This window comes from Athene noctua, chromosome 5, assembly GCF_965140245.1.
Source record: "Athene noctua chromosome 5, bAthNoc1.hap1.1, whole genome shotgun sequence".
NCBI lineage: Eukaryota > Metazoa > Chordata > Aves > Strigiformes > Strigidae > Athene > Athene noctua.
Genome location: NC_134041.1, coordinates 26,480,071 through 26,498,185, shown reverse-complemented (window position 1 = coordinate 26,498,185; position 18,115 = coordinate 26,480,071). Strand labels below are relative to the sequence as shown.

The 18,115-nt window shown below is 44.0% G+C and overlaps 1 protein-coding gene across 1 annotated transcript in view; it reads left to right on the top strand.

Moving 5' to 3' along the window:
• The window catches only part of LOC141960996 (ral guanine nucleotide dissociation stimulator-like 1), a 42,982-nt gene that overhangs the window by 7,363 nt on the left and 17,504 nt on the right, over positions 1-18,115 (top strand). The window contains exons 3-6 of the mRNA XM_074907436.1: positions 675-880; positions 2,846-2,923; positions 7,348-7,425; positions 14,689-14,873. Of these exons, the coding sequence (XP_074763537.1) occupies positions 675-880; positions 2,846-2,923; positions 7,348-7,425; positions 14,689-14,873 (547 nt within the window). The remainder of the gene's footprint in view (positions 1-674; positions 881-2,845; positions 2,924-7,347; positions 7,426-14,688; positions 14,874-18,115) is intronic.

Below are 18,115 nucleotides of genomic sequence, written 5' to 3'. Positions count from 1 at the left end.
TCTAGTTATTTCAGACTTAAACCAGTCTGTAAGCATGACAACCAAATGCTGTCTAAGCCCCTCCCCCCAACACCAAACCCTAAATTTGTTGACAAATCTTGTGCCAAATGAAAACTGTAAGAGAAGATGGAAATGTTCTAATGGTAAGTTTGCAAGATGACGTTGGCACCCTCCTTGCAAAAGTATCATGAAATGTTTCACATCCAGATGTGTTCATGACCTTGGGTTCTGTGTGGCAACCCAAAGTTGGTATTTTCAGAAAGGGAATCACAAGTGCTGATGCCAAAGTTGTGGTCAGTTTTCATGTTTATTCAGAAGTTAATGGGGCACTGAGTTACCACTATTGTTCCTCCCAGTAATAATATTATTTGTGGTGTGATGGATTTTCTTTTAGATGATAATATCTGATGGGATCATAAGCCAACTTAATAGCAGTTGGACTGTAAAAGATTGTGTGGAGCGTAGAAGTTATCTTCAAGATAAACTTACTGAAAACCTCTGCTATTCGATACGGCATTTGGTGTTCATTTAGCCAAAAGTGACAAAATCACGTAGTAACTAAAGATGGAGTATTGAGGTGAAAGATGGAATTTAATCTTTGTTTCATTGTGAAAGCTGTGTCCGGGATCTGGCTTCTGTCTGATTTTTGTGATTGTTTTGTTTCAACTTTGTAGGCTGGAGGGGACGAGTTCCCTCCAGAACATACTGTCAGCCAGTATGAAACCTGCAAAATCCGGACAATAAAAGCTGGGACTCTGGACAGACTTGTGAAGAATCTTCTGACAGCTTTTGGAGACAGGGATTTCACCTACACCAGTATATTTCTGTCTACATACCGTGCCTTTGCTTCTGCTAAGGAAGTACTGGAAATTCTTGAGAGGTAAGAGCCAGTATACAGTGGGAACTGAGCCATCATTTACATGATAGGGGGATGTGCTCAGCAATTTCTCCCATTACTTTTAGAGGACATGGACTTAATAACCCAATGGAAAGATATCAAGAGTCCTGCAAAATTCAGAATTTCAGCATAAAGATAAAATGTGTAAATGCATGCTGCCCACATCCCAGCTGTCATTAAAGCGTAGTCATCAGGCAGCAAAAGTGTGCCGTGTCTGACTGCTAAGGATCCAAACTAGGACCAACGCAAGAAAATTAGTACAGCTTCCCTCTACCCACCCCTCAAAAAAAAAAAAAGAATGCATGGGCTGCAAAGTCATACCTAGAATAGATTAGTATGTTTTTCTGGATACTGATATTTTTGGACCTACACTCTCCTGTTTGGGAGCTGCTGATTTGAGACAGGGATTGTACAAACATAAGAAAGAATTCAATGTCCCCTTCTAGTACTTCACGTGAACATGCAGTCATAAGTATTTGCAGACAGCAGAAGAACTGGATGATATTCTAGGAATAGCTTAGGGTAAGACTGTTAAATCACATCTGCTGTATCTGTATAAATGCTTAGAACCCACAAGATTAGTTTTCTCACACTGAATTCTAATTGGGACATGATTAGATCGGAGGTGATCTTATTTTGGGAGGAGAATATTTACTGCATTTTCCCAGTCAAGTTTGTGTAGATTATATTTACTTTAAAGAGGAGCTGACTTGCCAAGTGACAGTGTGTCGTGAGAGTGTCTTGCTTCCTAAGCCTGTAAATTGCCAGAGAGGCACAGATTTATCAGAGGAGCCAATAGCTGTGTGCATATAGATTGTCCCTTTTAGCCAGTAACATTTTGTGTATGATTTATTTTACTGACTTTTATAAAAGACACATTTTTAACAGAAAAAGTTGGAATAAATAAATAGTGAGTTGAATTGAATGGAATTTTTCTTTGAATTGCAAACGCTATCTGTACAGACCTGGGATTCTTGCATGTGAAGCCTTAGACTGATACTTCCACCTCTTCTTTTTGTCCTTTGAAACATTTTGGATGACTTTGTTAAGAGTTCTGACATGAACCTCCTGGACACAAACTGGCAGCCCGCTAGGTGTTCTCTACCTGATGTTACGAGGATGTTGTAGCACAAGCACTTAAAGATGCACTTACTCTCCTCTGACTGTTCAGATTAATTTCAGGTGCCTGACACCCTTAGTTGGGCACAGAATGCGTAAAATCAGCTTGCCTTATTCTGGACTGTGCGTAATTGTCCGCTTTCATTCATGAAAGCTGGCTGTAAGGAACCATGAACTCCGTTATGGAGCTGTATGTCTGAAACAGGGGGCACTGCCGTTGAGAATGAAGGGCATAATCCTGCCTTCGAGGCACATGCGCTGCCTGTGTAGGTGAGAGATTTTGCTTTGCACTTTTGGAGTCGTGCCCATGGTTTCCTCTTTCCCAGTGGTAATTTTCAGAGTGCCGTGGGCCCTTCCCACTCGTGACAAGTGTGTCAGTAGTTTTGGCACAAGTGGGCACTTGTCACCTCGAGAACTTTGTGGGAAATCCCTCTTGGAGTAGGAAGAAATGGCAACTACTAGAGAAAGAGAAGCTGCGTTGGAGAAAGTGGTTGTGTTGCAGCCTCATTGCGCCCTGGAATATTGCTCTGGGCAAGGATGGAGTGCAAACAGGCAGAAAGGGTCTTGGAGCTGTGAGCAAGGAAAATGTTTTGGTTGATTCCTCCTGTGTGCAGGCTGCTTCATGTAAGTGAACTGTCTGTCTCTTGAGGACTTGTTTCCTCCTAAGTGAAATAATCTTCAAGCTCCTTAGTTTTGCCCAAGTGTTAGATTCCATATTTGTAGTTTGAGCTTTTTAGTTGTTGATGAGACTTGTGTATGAATTATGCTATTTAGGATTTTGCTTTTATTCAGTAGGAGTTCCTCTAAACACCCGTCTCATTTTTTCAGGTGCGGAAACCCAGAGCCCTCAAGCTGTGAAGAGGATGTAAGCCAGGATTCCTCTGAATCCAAACCAGTCCTGGGGACGTAAGTGTGTTTCTTCACTGTTATTTTGCACAGGAAGCCCCAGTCAGGATTCGGTACTGGGGGAGGCTGTGGGCAGCATAGATGTTGCTTCCTTTGAAATTTCAGAGCACTGTTGGCTTGCTTAAAGAGGCTTGTGTAAAGGCCACATATCACCGGTCTGGTAAGATATCCAGCCCTATAACGCAGAGATCTTTCTGTCAGGGAAATTGTCTCAGAATTCAACATGAGACGAACACATCTAGGCCAAGAGTTAGTTGATTCAACAAAGGAGGAGTGTTTGTTTCCCCTGCACTTTTTTGGTGGTAAATGGTTATGGCTCGTGACTGATTTCATTGTGCATGACAGCAGTGTCTGCAGACCGAAGCTGGGGTTGTTTCAGGCAGCGTGTGTATGCGTGTTTCTTTGCCACTAGTGCCCCTGTGATTTACAGTGTTGCTTTTAGAGTGAGATTTAGATTCTGAAGTCATCCGAATTTGCAAGAAAAAGAGCAAAGCTGTTTTGAAGTGCAGTTAAAGGGGTGAAAAAGGGGTTTTCTTATCCTCCTAGCACCATATGAACGTGGATTTTATCTGTAGATGTCGGGTGTAAAAATGTGCCTTAGGTCTTCAGCATTTGTTCTTTGACAGCGGTGTGATCTGTGGTTTGCATGCATTGTGGTGGTGAAGAGTAGCTGCAACGTTATATTTGATTACAGTATGAAGATGCTCTATTCTTGTCAGCGTTACTGAGGATTGTTTTTCTATGAATGTCTCAGCTTCCACCAGTTAAGAAGACCTTAGTTTTTTTTATCAGTGCACTGACTTCTCAAGGCGTCACTGAAGAAGAAGCCTTTAGCTTCCTTTTGTTTTGAGGTGGAAGAAAAATGTGGAACTCTTCTGTCATGTCCACATGTCACACAGTCCCATCAAGACTGAGAAATACGCTGCACTGTTTTAATTCCTGAGATTCAGGCAGACTGTCGATTCAATTCTGTTCTACAATACCGAGCGTGGTCTTCCCACTGCTTACCTCCCTGCTTTTCTGATGGCTTGTGTGTTGGGATTAGGGGGGTTTTGAGTCTGGCTTAAAAGGGTTCAAGCATCCCCAGTCCAGAACTGTGCCGTTAACATACTGAACACCTTCCTGTCCTCCGTTGTCTGAATGGATTGGTTGGACAGTGAGGTCGCTTTGCCTTCCGTCACTCACGCAGCAACTGTTTTGCTTAAGCACCAGAGATAAATTGGTAAAAGCTCCTTGGCTGTGAGCATTTCAGTAGCTGTCTCTGACAAGAAGAGATGTAGAGCTTAATTAATGTCTGTAAATGACACAGGACTCTCCGAGGCTTTAGTTAGAAACACATGTTATCGCTTGTTAGGTTTGGTTTTTTTTAGCACTTAGCAAGGACAGCAAGCTAGAAGCTCTACTGATTTGGGCTGTTCCTCTTGCCCCATGAGACTCAACGTGGGAGCTCAATTCTCTGATTTTTTTTCCTGGCTGCTGTGACAGAGAGCTATCAGTATTTTCCTCCCCTTTGCCATGAGAAGTCATCAAAGAACAGCTGGTAGTTAAAAATTCATCACAAGCACCAAGAAGGCAGTGTTCTGTAATGGGTAGAGGCAGTAGTAGGCAGCCAGCAGGTTCCCACACTGCCATGCAAAATGAGCTCCAGGGTCTCTTCCAGCTTTGGGCAACCCATTTGACTTTCCCCTTTCCCAGTCAGTCCAGGCACAGAATATGAGCTACAGCAGTACCCTTCCTGCAGAATAGATGAAGCATTTGTACTGGGGATGAGGAGAATAATTTCACCAGTGTAAATCAGGTTGGGATTAGTCCCCCAACTGCCGTGTCATGGACCCAAAGGAGCTTGGTTATGAGATGGAGAACACTCAGTGTGTTTATGTATCTCAGAATAGACCTGCAAGTCCCGTGCCAGGGCTTGAGTGCGCTTGTGGCACAGCCTCGTTTGAGAGCCTTGTGGGAGCTCATTGTCTACATGTGAAATCTGTGTTCATATTTGAACTCCTCTCGTGATCTCGTAACTTGAGGAAGGAGAGGTCCTCCTGGTATGCTTGTCCATTTTGCAGCTATTAACAGGATAGACCTGAGCCACTATATCTGTCTTTTTGAGGATTTGAACTTTAAAAGCCAAGTGCCTGGTTGTCAGGAGCACAGAGTACAGATGTTCTTTGAGCTGACACATCAGTGTGTCTGGCTGGATGCTTGTGGTCAGAGGTTTTTACTGAGAGCATGGCCCTTCATGGAATATCAGTGGGAGTGTGGGATACCGTTATTGCACGAGGGTTTTGTGAAGTGGGGTTATTGGAACAGGTATCAGGGAAGGTTTCTGTAGATGTGAAAAATACGGCCATTGGAGGGCTAAGCTCTCACAGCTAACTACAGAGCGCGGCCCTAAGCGTTTGGTGAAGTGGATAGGACCTGCTGCAAACCAGGGCTGTTGTCACTTGGTCATCTCAGCTGTTTTTCTGATGGCAGTGGAGCTCATGAGATCGGCTTCTCTAGAAGACGGTTTCTTCTTTCCTGAACATCTTCCCCCGCTTTCCCTGACAGCAATACCTGTAAGTCACCACCCCTCGTGCCCGCAGCAGCACTTATGACTCCATGATGTACAGAATCAGTTGTTCTGGCCTATAGTAATCAGAACAGAGGAGTAGCGTAAGAACTCCTAGCTTTTGATTTTGGCTCTCCCGCTTAGGTAGGTAAGGAACAAGGCACGGATAAGCCATCTGTGCTTTTCTTTTGTGTCAGGAAAGGGGTATGATCCTACTTGCTTTGTAGGGACGTTATGTGGCTCAATTAATAGCGATGTTGAAATGCCTAAGTGCCAGTCCTGCTGTGATTGTGATAATAGCTGTGGTTGCTCAAGTGCAGTAACTTTGCAGCCAGGTAAGAAGTCAGACGAGGAAAGAGCAGCCACCCTGGGGAGCAGACCGTACAGTTAGATTTACTACCGTGAGCTTTACCTCTCAGTCTGTACTAATTCTGACATAGAGCACGGGGAGCAATACAAATTGACAGTGCACGTATCCAAGAATGTAAAACTGTTGAGGAATTCATTCTTCTGAACGGGTAATTCTTCCTATACCCTCAGTTTTGGATTCTATGTTTCGGGCACAGGTATCTTTGAAGAATAAAATACGAAAGGACAGCAAGTTTGTGGGGGTGCTAGTAACTTTAAAGAGGAGCTGACTTGCCAAGTGACAGTGTGTCGTGAGAGTGTCTTGCTTCCTAAGCCTGTAAATTGCCAAAGAGGCACAGATTTATCAGAGGAGCCAATAGCTGTGTGCATATAGATTGTCCCTTTTAGCCAGTAATATTTTGTGTATGATTTATTTTACTGACTTTTATAAAAGACACGTTTTTAACAGAAAAAGTTGGAATAAATAAATAGTGAGTTGAATTGAATGGAATTTTTCTTTGAATTGCAAACGCTATCTGTACAGACCTGGGATTCTTGCGTGTGAAGCCTTAGACTGATACTTCCACCTCTTCTTTTTGTCCTTTGAAACATTTTGGATGACTTGGTTCATGTCAGAACTCTTAACATCCTGGACACAAACTGGCAGCCCGCTAGGTGTTCTCTACCTGATGTTACGAGGATGTTGTAGCACAAGCACTTAAAGATGCACTTACTCTCCTCTGACTGTTCAGATTAATTTCAGGTGCCTGACACCCTTAGTTGGGCACAGAATGCGTAAAATCAGCTTGCCTTATTCTGGACTGTGCGTAATTGTCCGCTTTCATTCATGAAAGCTGGCTGTAAGGAACCATGAACTCCGTTATGGAGCTGTATGTCTGAAACAGGGGGCACTGCCGTTGAGAATGAAGGGCATAATCCTGCCTTCGAGGCACATGCGCTGCCTGTGTAGGTGAGAGATTTTGCTTTGCACTTTTGGAGTCGTGCCCATGGTTTCCTCTTTCCCAGTGGTAATTTTCAGAGTGCCGTGGGCCCTTCCCACTCGTGACAAGTGTGTCAGTAGTTTTGGCACAAGTGGGCACTTGTCACCTCGAGAACTTTGTGGGAAATCCCTCTTGGAGTAGGAAGAAATGGCAACTACTAGAGAAAGAGAAGCTGCGTTGGAGAAAGTGGTTGTGTTGCAGCCTCATTGCGCCCTGGAATATTGCTCTGGGCAAGGATGGAGTGCAAACAGGCAGAAAGGGTCTTGGAGCTGTGAGCAAGGAAAATGTTTTGGTTGATTCCTCCTGTGTGCAGGCTGCTTCATGTAAGTGAACTGTCTGTCTCTTGAGGACTTGTTTCCTCCTAAGTGAAATAATCTTCAAGCTCCTTAGTTTTGCCCAAGTGTTAGATTCCATATTTGTAGTTTGAGCTTTTTAGTTGTTGATGAGACTTGTGTATGAATTATGCTATTTAGGATTTTGCTTTTATTCAGTAGGAGTTCCTCTAAACACCCGTCTCATTTTTTCAGGTGCGGAAACCCAGAGCCCTCAAGCTGTGAAGAGGATGTAAGCCAGGATTCCTCTGAATCCAAACCAGTCCTGGGGACGTAAGTGTGTTTCTTCACTGTTATTTTGCACAGGAAGCCCCAGTCAGGATTCGGTACTGGGGGAGGCTGTGGGCAGCATAGATGTTGCTTCCTTTGAAATTTCAGAGCACTGTTGGCTTGCTTAAAGAGGCTTGTGTAAAGGCCACATATCACCGGTCTGGTAAGATATCCAGCCCTATAACGCAGAGATCTTTCTGTCAGGGAAATTGTCTCAGAATTCAACATGAGACGAACACATCTAGGCCAAGAGTTAGTTGATTCAACAAAGGAGGAGTGTTTGTTTCCCCTGCACTTTTTTGGTGGTAAATGGTTATGGCTCGTGACTGATTTCATTGTGCATGACAGCAGTGTCTGCAGACCGAAGCTGGGGTTGTTTCAGGCAGCGTGTGTATGCGTGTTTCTTTGCCACTAGTGCCCCTGTGATTTACAGTGTTGCTTTTAGAGTGAGATTTAGATTCTGAAGTCATCCGAATTTGCAAGAAAAAGAGCAAAGCTGTTTTGAAGTGCAGTTAAAGGGGTGAAAAAGGGGTTTTCTTATCCTCCTAGCACCATATGAACGTGGATTTTATCTGTAGATGTCGGGTGTAAAAATGTGCCTTAGGTCTTCAGCATTTGTTCTTTGACAGCGGTGTGATCTGTGGTTTGCATGCATTGTGGTGGTGAAGAGTAGCTGCAACGTTATATTTGATTACAGTATGAAGATGCTCTATTCTTGTCAGCGTTACTGAGGATTGTTTTTCTATGAATGTCTCAGCTTCCACCAGTTAAGAAGACCTTAGTTTTTTTTATCAGTGCACTGACTTCTCAAGGCGTCACTGAAGAAGAAGCCTTTAGCTTCCTTTTGTTTTGAGGTGGAAGAAAAATGTGGAACTCTTCTGTCATGTCCACATGTCACACAGTCCCATCAAGACTGAGAAATACGCTGCACTGTTTTAATTCCTGAGATTCAGGCAGACTGTCGATTCAATTCTGTTCTACAATACCGAGCGTGGTCTTCCCACTGCTTACCTCCCTGCTTTTCTGATGGCTTGTGTGTTGGGATTAGGGGGGTTTTGAGTCTGGCTTAAAAGGGTTCAAGCATCCCCAGTCCAGAACTGTGCCGTTAACATACTGAACACCTTCCTGTCCTCCGTTGTCTGAATGGATTGGTTGGACAGTGAGGTCGCTTTGCCTTCCGTCACTCACGCAGCAACTGTTTTGCTTAAGCACCAGAGATAAATTGGTAAAAGCTCCTTGGCTGTGAGCATTTCAGTAGCTGTCTCTGACAAGAAGAGATGTAGAGCTTAATTAATGTCTGTAAATGACACAGGACTCTCCGAGGCTTTAGTTAGAAACACATGTTATCGCTTGTTAGGTTTGGTTTTTTTTAGCACTTAGCAAGGACAGCAAGCTAGAAGCTCTACTGATTTGGGCTGTTCCTCTTGCCCCATGAGACTCAACGTGGGAGCTCAATTCTCTGATTTTTTTTCCTGGCTGCTGTGACAGAGAGCTATCAGTATTTTCCTCCCCTTTGCCATGAGAAGTCATCAAAGAACAGCTGGTAGTTAAAAATTCATCACAAGCACCAAGAAGGCAGTGTTCTGTAATGGGTAGAGGCAGTAGTAGGCAGCCAGCAGGTTCCCACACTGCCATGCAAAATGAGCTCCAGGGTCTCTTCCAGCTTTGGGCAACCCATTTGACTTTCCCCTTTCCCAGTCAGTCCAGGCACAGAATATGAGCTACAGCAGTACCCTTCCTGCAGAATAGATGAAGCATTTGTACTGGGGATGAGGAGAATAATTTCACCAGTGTAAATCAGGTTGGGATTAGTCCCCCAACTGCCGTGTCATGGACCCAAAGGAGCTTGGTTATGAGATGGAGAACACTCAGTGTGTTTATGTATCTCAGAATAGACCTGCAAGTCCCGTGCCAGGGCTTGAGTGCGCTTGTGGCACAGCCTCGTTTGAGAGCCTTGTGGGAGCTCATTGTCTACATGTGAAATCTGTGTTCATATTTGAACTCCTCTCGTGATCTCGTAACTTGAGGAAGGAGAGGTCCTCCTGGTATGCTTGTCCATTTTGCAGCTATTAACAGGATAGACCTGAGCCACTATATCTGTCTTTTTGAGGATTTGAACTTTAAAAGCCAAGTGCCTGGTTGTCAGGAGCACAGAGTACAGATGTTCTTTGAGCTGACACATCAGTGTGTCTGGCTGGATGCTTGTGGTCAGAGGTTTTTACTGAGAGCATGGCCCTTCATGGAATATCAGTGGGAGTGTGGGATACCGTTATTGCACGAGGGTTTTGTGAAGTGGGGTTATTGGAACAGGTATCAGGGAAGGTTTCTGTAGATGTGAAAAATACGGCCATTGGAGGGCTAAGCTCTCACAGCTAACTACAGAGCGCGGCCCTAAGCGTTTGGTGAAGTGGATAGGACCTGCTGCAAACCAGGGCTGTTGTCACTTGGTCATCTCAGCTGTTTTTCTGATGGCAGTGGAGCTCATGAGATCGGCTTCTCTAGAAGACGGTTTCTTCTTTCCTGAACATCTTCCCCCGCTTTCCCTGACAGCAATACCTGTAAGTCACCACCCCTCGTGCCCGCAGCAGCACTTATGACTCCATGATGTACAGAATCAGTTGTTCTGGCCTATAGTAATCAGAACAGAGGAGTAGCGTAAGAACTCCTAGCTTTTGATTTTGGCTCTCCCGCTTAGGTAGGTAAGGAACAAGGCACGGATAAGCCATCTGTGCTTTTCTTTTGTGTCAGGAAAGGGGTATGATCCTACTTGCTTTGTAGGGACGTTATGTGGCTCAATTAATAGCGATGTTGAAATGCCTAAGTGCCAGTCCTGCTGTGATTGTGATAATAGCTGTGGTTGCTCAAGTGCAGTAACTTTGCAGCCAGGTAAGAAGTCAGACGAGGAAAGAGCAGCCACCCTGGGGAGCAGACCGTACAGTTAGATTTACTACCGTGAGCTTTACCTCTCAGTCTGTACTAATTCTGACATAGAGCACGGGGAGCAATACAAATTGACAGTGCACGTATCCAAGAATGTAAAACTGTTGAGGAATTCATTCTTCTGAACGGGTAATTCTTCCTATACCCTCAGTTTTGGATTCTATGTTTCGGGCACAGGTATCTTTGAAGAATAAAATACGAAAGGACAGCAAGTTTGTGGGGGTGCTAGTAACTTTAAAGAGGAGCTGACTTGCCAAGTGACAGTGTGTCGTGAGAGTGTCTTGCTTCCTAAGCCTGTAAATTGCCAAAGAGGCACAGATTTATCAGAGGAGCCAACAGCTGTGTGCGTATAGATTGTCCCTTTTAGCCAGTAACATTTTGTGTATGATTTATTTTACTGACTTTTATAAAAGACACATTTTTAACAGAAAAAGTTGGAATAAATAAATAGTGAGTTGAATTGAATGGAATTTTTCTTTGAATTGCAAACGCTATCTGTACAGACCTGGGATTCTTGCGTGTGAAGCCTTAGACTGATACTTCCACCTCTTCTTTTTGTCCTTTGAAACATTTTGGATGACTTTGTTAAGAGTTCTGACATGAACCTCCTGGACACAAACTGGCAGCCCGCTAGGTGTTCTCTACCTGATGTTACGAGGATGTTGTAGCACAAGCACTTAAAGATGCACTTACTCTCCTCTGACTGTTCAGATTAATTTCAGGTGCCTGACACCCTTAGTTGGGCACAGAATGCGTAAAATCAGCTTGCCTTATTCTGGACTGTGCGTAATTGTCCGCTTTCATTCATGAAAGCTGGCTGTAAGGAACCATGAACTCCGTTATGGAGCTGTATGTCTGAAACAGGGGGCACTGCCGTTGAGAATGAAGGGCATAATCCTGCCTTCGAGGCACATGCGCTGCCTGTGTAGGTGAGAGATTTTGCTTTGCACTTTTGGAGTCGTGCCCATGGTTTCCTCTTTCCCAGTGGTAATTTTCAGAGTGCCGTGGGCCCTTCCCACTCGTGACAAGTGTGTCAGTAGTTTTGGCACAAGTGGGCACTTGTCACCTCAAGAACTTTGTGGGAAATCCCTCTTGGAGTAGGAAGAAATGGCAACTACTAGAGAAAGAGAAGCTGCGTTGGAGAAAGTGGTTGTGTTGCAGCCTCATTGCGCCCTGGAATATTGCTCTGGGCAAGGATGGAGTGCAAACAGGCAGAAAGGGTCTTGGAGCTGTGAGCAAGGAAAATGTTTTGGTTGATTCCTCCTGTGTGCAGGCTGCTTCATGTAAGTGAACTGTCTGTCTCTTGAGGACTTGTTTCCTCCTAAGTGAAATAATCTTCAAGCTCCTTAGTTTTGCCCAAGTGTTAGATTCCATATTTGTAGTTTGAGCTTTTTAGTTGTTGATGAGACTTGTATATGAATTATGCTATTTAGGATTTTGCTTTTATTCAGTAGGAGTTCCTCTAAACACCCGTCTCATTTTTTCAGGTGCGGAAACCCAGAGCCCTCAGGCTGTGAAGAGGATGTAAGCCAGGATTCCTCTGAATCCAAACCAGTCCTGGGGACGTAAGTGTGTTTCTTCACTGTTATTTTGCACAGGAAGCCCCAGTCAGGATTCGGTACTGGGGGAGGCTGTGGGCAGCATAGATGTTGCTTCCTTTGAAATTTCAGAGCACTGTTGGCTTGCTTAAAGAGGCTTGTGTAAAGGCCACATATCACCGGTCTGGTAAGATATCCAGCCCTATAACGCAGAGATCTTTCTGTCAGGGAAATTGTCTCAGAATTCAACATGAGACGAACACATCTAGGCCAAGAGTTAGTTGATTCAACAAAGGAGGAGTGTTTGTTTCCCCTGCTTTACCTCTGGTGGTAAATGGTTATGGCTTGTGACTGATTTCATTGTGCATGACAGCAGTGTCTGCAGACCGAAGCTGGGGTTGTTTCAGGCAGCGTGTGTATGCGTGTTTCTTTGCCACTAGTGCCCCTGTGATCTACAGTGTTGCTTTTAGAGTGAGATTTAAATTCTGAAGTCATCCAAATTTGCAAGAAAAAGAGCAAATCTGTTCTGAAGTGCAGTTAAAGGGGTAAAGAACGGGTTTGCTTATCCTCCTAGCACCATTTATGTGACTACTGGCTGGAAGAGATTTGAAATACAGGGATGGCTTCCTTGTCAAGGGGGAAATTTTCAGGACTTCCTTTTCTCAGGAAATTTAGAGGTTTCTTTTGCCTTTTACTCTGGAACAAGGGGCTTTTTTCCCTTTCACGTTATGTCCTACTCTGTCACAGTAGGTGATTATGAGGCAGTGGCTGTGGACAGTGTGTCATGTTATGTGACTGCACACAAAAGTCCTTTTCCCTAATCCCTCTGTCAGCTCATGCGAATAAAATTCTCTTTACATCGTTTTTTGAGATGCTGTCTGTGTCTTCCCAGCCTGTAATATGTGCTGTGGCCCGTGGTCGTAGTGCACCAACATAGACATGGTGAGCTACCGGCACGTTGCTGTGACGAACCACAGATCTCACAGAAAATGCAGCAGAAAAAAAAGAAAAGTTGATAGTTACTTTTTTTATCCAGGCTTGAAGTTTCTTAAAACTTGAAGTAATTTGATTATTTTGGCAGACTTTGTTTTGGTTTTTTCACACTCAGTTGAAATTTGTCAACAGCATTGTGAGTTATCTCTGGAAATCCATAGCATGAATTTTACATCTTGTTACAAAATCAAGTTGAAATGATGGGAAGTCCCTGCAAAGACAGGATTTAAAGAATTTCCCATAAGCATCCATTTGTGGAGTATCTATGTACCGATCCCAATAGGTGGGTGTGGGTTAAAACCTGCATAAACCAGGAAAAGGAGATAAACAGATCGCTTCCCTCCGTTTCAGGCAGGGTGGAAACCGCATTGATGCATCAGCTCTGGTTTCCCCTCATCCCTCTCAGTCTGTGTTAGGCTTGTCCATGGGCAGTTCTCTGCAGTTGGTGTCTTTTTAGCTACATGTGTCCAAGAAGGCGTGTGATAACTTTCCTGAACAAGATCCAGTGCTCCTCTAACTCCTCAAGCGTTCCTCTTCCAGCATAACCGAGCATAACCTTTTTGCATGGTGTAATTTGACAAACCCTCCCTGTCTTTGAGCTAAGGGTAAACTCAAGGTTCTGCTGATACATTTTTTTGTTAAACGCATTTCATCCTGAGATTAGCAAGGCCAGTCTGTCTTCTGGGTTCAGCTGTCTTGGCGCTTCAAGCTCGATACTGGGCGCTGCCCGTGCTGCACATGTCACGGTTAGGGTGTTATCTTCACAGATGAGGCAATCTCACTGTGTATGTTCATGGGGGTTAGGTTCAGGCTTAGATGGCTTTTTCACAGAAGCCAAGGTTTCCTTCAGTCTTTCTCCTAAGACAGCAGATCGTGAGTAGTATGGGTTGGAGGACAATGCAGCTTCAGCTTGGTCCCTAGACTTGGCAGCAGCAATTGATGGGAGGAAGGGCAGCAAAGGAAGCGTTTGATTTAGCGCTTCCACGGGGAAGCTGCTACCCTGAATGCGTCCAGAGGAGGTCAACCAAGGTGGTGGCAGGGCTGGAGGCATGTCCTGTGAGGAGCGGCTGAGGACCTTGGGCTTGTCTGGTTTGGAGAAAAGGAGGCTGAGGGGCGACCTCATGGCTCTCTGCAGCTTCCTGAGGAGGGGACGTGGAGAGGGAGGTGCTGAGCTCTTCTCCCTGGGATCCAGGGACAGGACGCATGGGAATGGTTCAGGGCTGTGCCAGGGGAGGTTCAGGCTGGGCATTAGGAAGCATTTCTTTACTGAGAGAGTGGTCAAACCCTGGAACAGACTTCCCAGAGAGGTGGTCAACGCCCCAAGGCTGTCAGTGTTTGAGAGGCATTTGGACCATGCCCTTAACAACGTGCCGTAACTTTTGGTCAGCCCTGAAGTGGTCAGGCAGTCGGACTTAGATGATCGTTGTAGGTCCCTTCCAACTGAAATAATCTGTTCTATTCTATCAATTTTTGATGTCCTGAATTTAATAGAAGAGTCTCCATATAGCTTAAGTGGATTTGATTCTTTATTCGTTTTCATTTGGGGACTATAATCAGATCCACTTGGGGGAGGGCAAATCAGGAGCAACTTCATGAGGTCCCTGGCAAAATCTGAGTGATATCTTAATAAGATTCCATGTATAAAAATTAAATTCTGTGCTCAAAAAAGTCTTCATACTGCCTTCACGTGGGGTATGAATGCCTGTGTTTTTATTGTTGTATTAGACACAGATACCTGTGGTTGCATCAATACATGCTGTTTACAACCAGTGCGTTCTTGTGTATTTGCTCTTAGTGAAGTAGCATCAATCTTAGGAGCCTGGCTTGATCAGTGTACGGAGGATTTCAGAGAGCCGCCTGACTACCCATGTTTGATGAAGCTGTTGGATTACTTGAAGAAGAATATCCCTGGCTCTGACCTGGAGAGGAGGGCGCAGAACCTCTTGGAGAAGTTCCAGAACCAAGAAGTGGAAAAGGACGGTAAGTTACCTTTCCCTTCTGCCTTCCTGTTCTCCCGGACTGTATGGTGACACAGGGGTTTGTGTGGAGTACACTTCACTAACTCGTAGGCTAATTGATTATATTGTGAGGCTCACCAGGGACTTTTTTCTTGTTTCTTTCTTTAAAAAAAAATCTCTGTGAGGCTGCAGGTTCTGTGCGGGATGAAAGAGTCCTATAGTGTAGGTGCCTATGCCTGTTCATTGTGGGGTGGATTGGGAAATCCAGCACTTGTCTAATATTTAGCCAAAACTTTGAGATTACTGCAGCAACTAAGTCGTTAATTGTCAGCGCCCTTCCCATGTCATGGAATTAAAACACACAGCAGGTCTCTAGCTGTTTTTTTCATTTCAACACACATGCACCAAGAAAAGCCCAAACCAGCAGAAAGAAAAATACAGAGCTGTGACAAAAGACAGCTTGAGTCGCAAACCTTGTTGTCGTGCAGCTTTTCTTCCTAGGTACCATCATGACAAAGGAAGTGTCTGTGGCTGTTTTTTTCCAGTTTGAGTGGTCGGCTGCTGGTATCCAAGGACAGAGGAAAAACTGACGTTATCGGGGGTCACAGACGCTGAAACAATAGTGAACTGTAGTAACACAAATACGCTGCGTGCAGCGTCAAGCTTGACACATACCCTTATCCCGGTCAGAAAGCTTCCTGTGGCATAAGCCGAAAAATCCTAGGAGCTCACATAGAATGAGAACTAGACCCACTTCCAGCTTTCATAGAGGGGCAAGAGGGAATGATTCATGTACTAAAGGCTAAAGGAAATGAGAGCAAAAAACCCCATTTCATCCCACGAAAATCACGTCTGACGGATGTTCCAGAAATACCATGTCAAAGCGTAATACTGTGAAATGCCAAATTAACTCGGTCATTAACTCATACATGAAAAGAAGTACTGCGGAGAGCCCAGGCGTTTTCCTTATTGGACATGGGTAAATGAACAGGATTGCTGATAGGTGCCTATTTGTGTCCTTTCCTGGGTTTGATTCCCCCTGGTCAAACAAGGAAAGCTCACGAGAGCTATATTTGGGTTTGACTGTAGTTCAAAGTGAACAGAAGTTCCCAGTAGCCCTGCTTCTGCATTTGTTTCCTCACATAACAGCTGAAAAGGTTCTTTTCTGAGTTACAGATGGGTGAGTTTGAATGATAGCAGTTTCCAAATTGCAGCAGAATAGAGGCTGTTAATTATAGAATAAAATAAGAGGAGGAGACCGCAAGTAACCTGTGGGGTTAGAAGAGTTTTAGACTTGTCGCTTACTTTATCAGAGCTCCATCTTTGTTTATTTCTGCGATTTCTTGCAAAACTCTTAATGTGTGGTCTGGCATCAAGGCTTGCTGATAATTATTGTCCCAAAGCATTCATATTGTGCTATGAATTTACAAATTTGGGTCCTAATCCTACAGTTTGATTGGCGTAATCAGACCTCCATTCAGCGCTGCCATCAGCCATGCCGGTAGATTAGACTGCAGTATCAGATACGTAGATAAAAGCCATTTCTGGCCTCAATTCTTGCTGCTTGAGCAATGCAAATCAAGGTGAGTCAGAGACTGCAAATTCAAAAGGGGCACGTGGTTGCTGTCAGTGAAGTCAAGAGGGCAGCTGGGCTTTGAGGGGGACCTAAACGGATCAGCGATTTGAAGATGATGAGATACTTGAGTACGAGAGAATTCCAGCTTCTTGGACAGCAGGGAAAAGACTGGTTACACATTTATGAAGGTGAAGGAGAAAAGAGAAAAAAAGGCATGAAAAAAGCAAAGGCAAATTCTTGCGTTGCACTCCAGGACCTGATTTTAAAGGCACTGGGAGATTTTGAGTAGGGTTGCAACTTTGCGATGAGGATTTTCACTGAATTTCAAGGCGGAAGGGAAAATGAGGAGTTACACAGCCAGAAAGAGGGTGAAGAAGGTGTAACTCTCGTAACAGTGTGGTAGAAATCCATTTAATTATGCGCAGTGTTACAAAACAGTCACGGAAAAATAATGGTGGAACAGAGGTCTCCCTTTATTGCGTTTAGCTCTGTCAATAAATTGTGCAGTTGGAATGTGCAGATGGAAGTCTGGATAGAGCCTCTAGTTAATAATTTGTCACATCAGAACTGTAGCAATTTACATTGATGATTAGGTTTTGCTAATAAACAAAGAAAGGAAAACTGAAGTATTTCAAAAAACAGTGATAAAATATCGCAGTCTGCTTTTGTCGCTTTAATATCTGTTCTGCTTTAACTGGTTATGAAGTATTGCACAACACACTCTGAAATGCACTGGTTGTTTTTGTTAATGAAATCTCACTAGTAGTAAACTCAGCACTTTCACTGTTAGTCTTCAACAAGTCCATTTTTTTTCCCTCCCTTCTCATGGAGTTACTGTCACCTTACAGTAAAAGGGATTAGGAAGAGGATTTCTTTTCAGAGATTTTCTGTTTGGCTTCCTCCTCTACCATGGGAAACAAGGGCATATTTCTTTGTGTTTTAATGTGGCTTTGTTCTCAACCTGTGGGAGCCAAAAGGTGACATGGGAACATCTGTGAAATCCTTTCCCTTCTGCACTGGATCTGGTCCCTTGATGAGGACAGCTCTCCTCTCTCACCTCTTCATTGCTGCCCAGGGCAGATTTAGAAGCAGCATTCAGCTGAATGCTGTAGGTGCTCACTGTTCTCCCTTTTCTGGGCAGAAATCCCAGAGAGGGAAGGTGAGGGATGCTGGAATAAACTCTCTTCAGTGTAGTTTATGTAAGCACAAATGGTGCCAAGAAATCTGATCTCCTTTTAGTTCCCCGCATGGGAGCTGGAATCTGGATATAAGAGCACTCCTAATGCAATATTTTGGGGATATAACTGCAGTCTTGTTCTTTTTCAGTTTGGTTTACTTTTGGTGTTTCAGATTATAAGATGCATTAATACTAAAAGGTAGATTAACAGAATTCTGCAATGTTAATAAGAAATTTTTGTTGGGGCATTCTTCTTTCAGAAGAATGTTTAGTGAATGGGTTAAGTCACTTCTCTGCTAAGAGACCCTGAACAGCTCAGTTCTCTTTTCCTTCCACCTTTTCTTTGCCAATTTAATCTTCTGGTCATCATCTTTCTCACAAAAATATGCAGCACAGTGGGGCTATTAGGTCAGGCAGGACCCTTTGTGTGTTCTGCTATAATATAGAGAGTGGTGGTTTAAAATAAACAAACATCTGCTTTGATTCACTGTTTGCTGTATAAATTTACCAA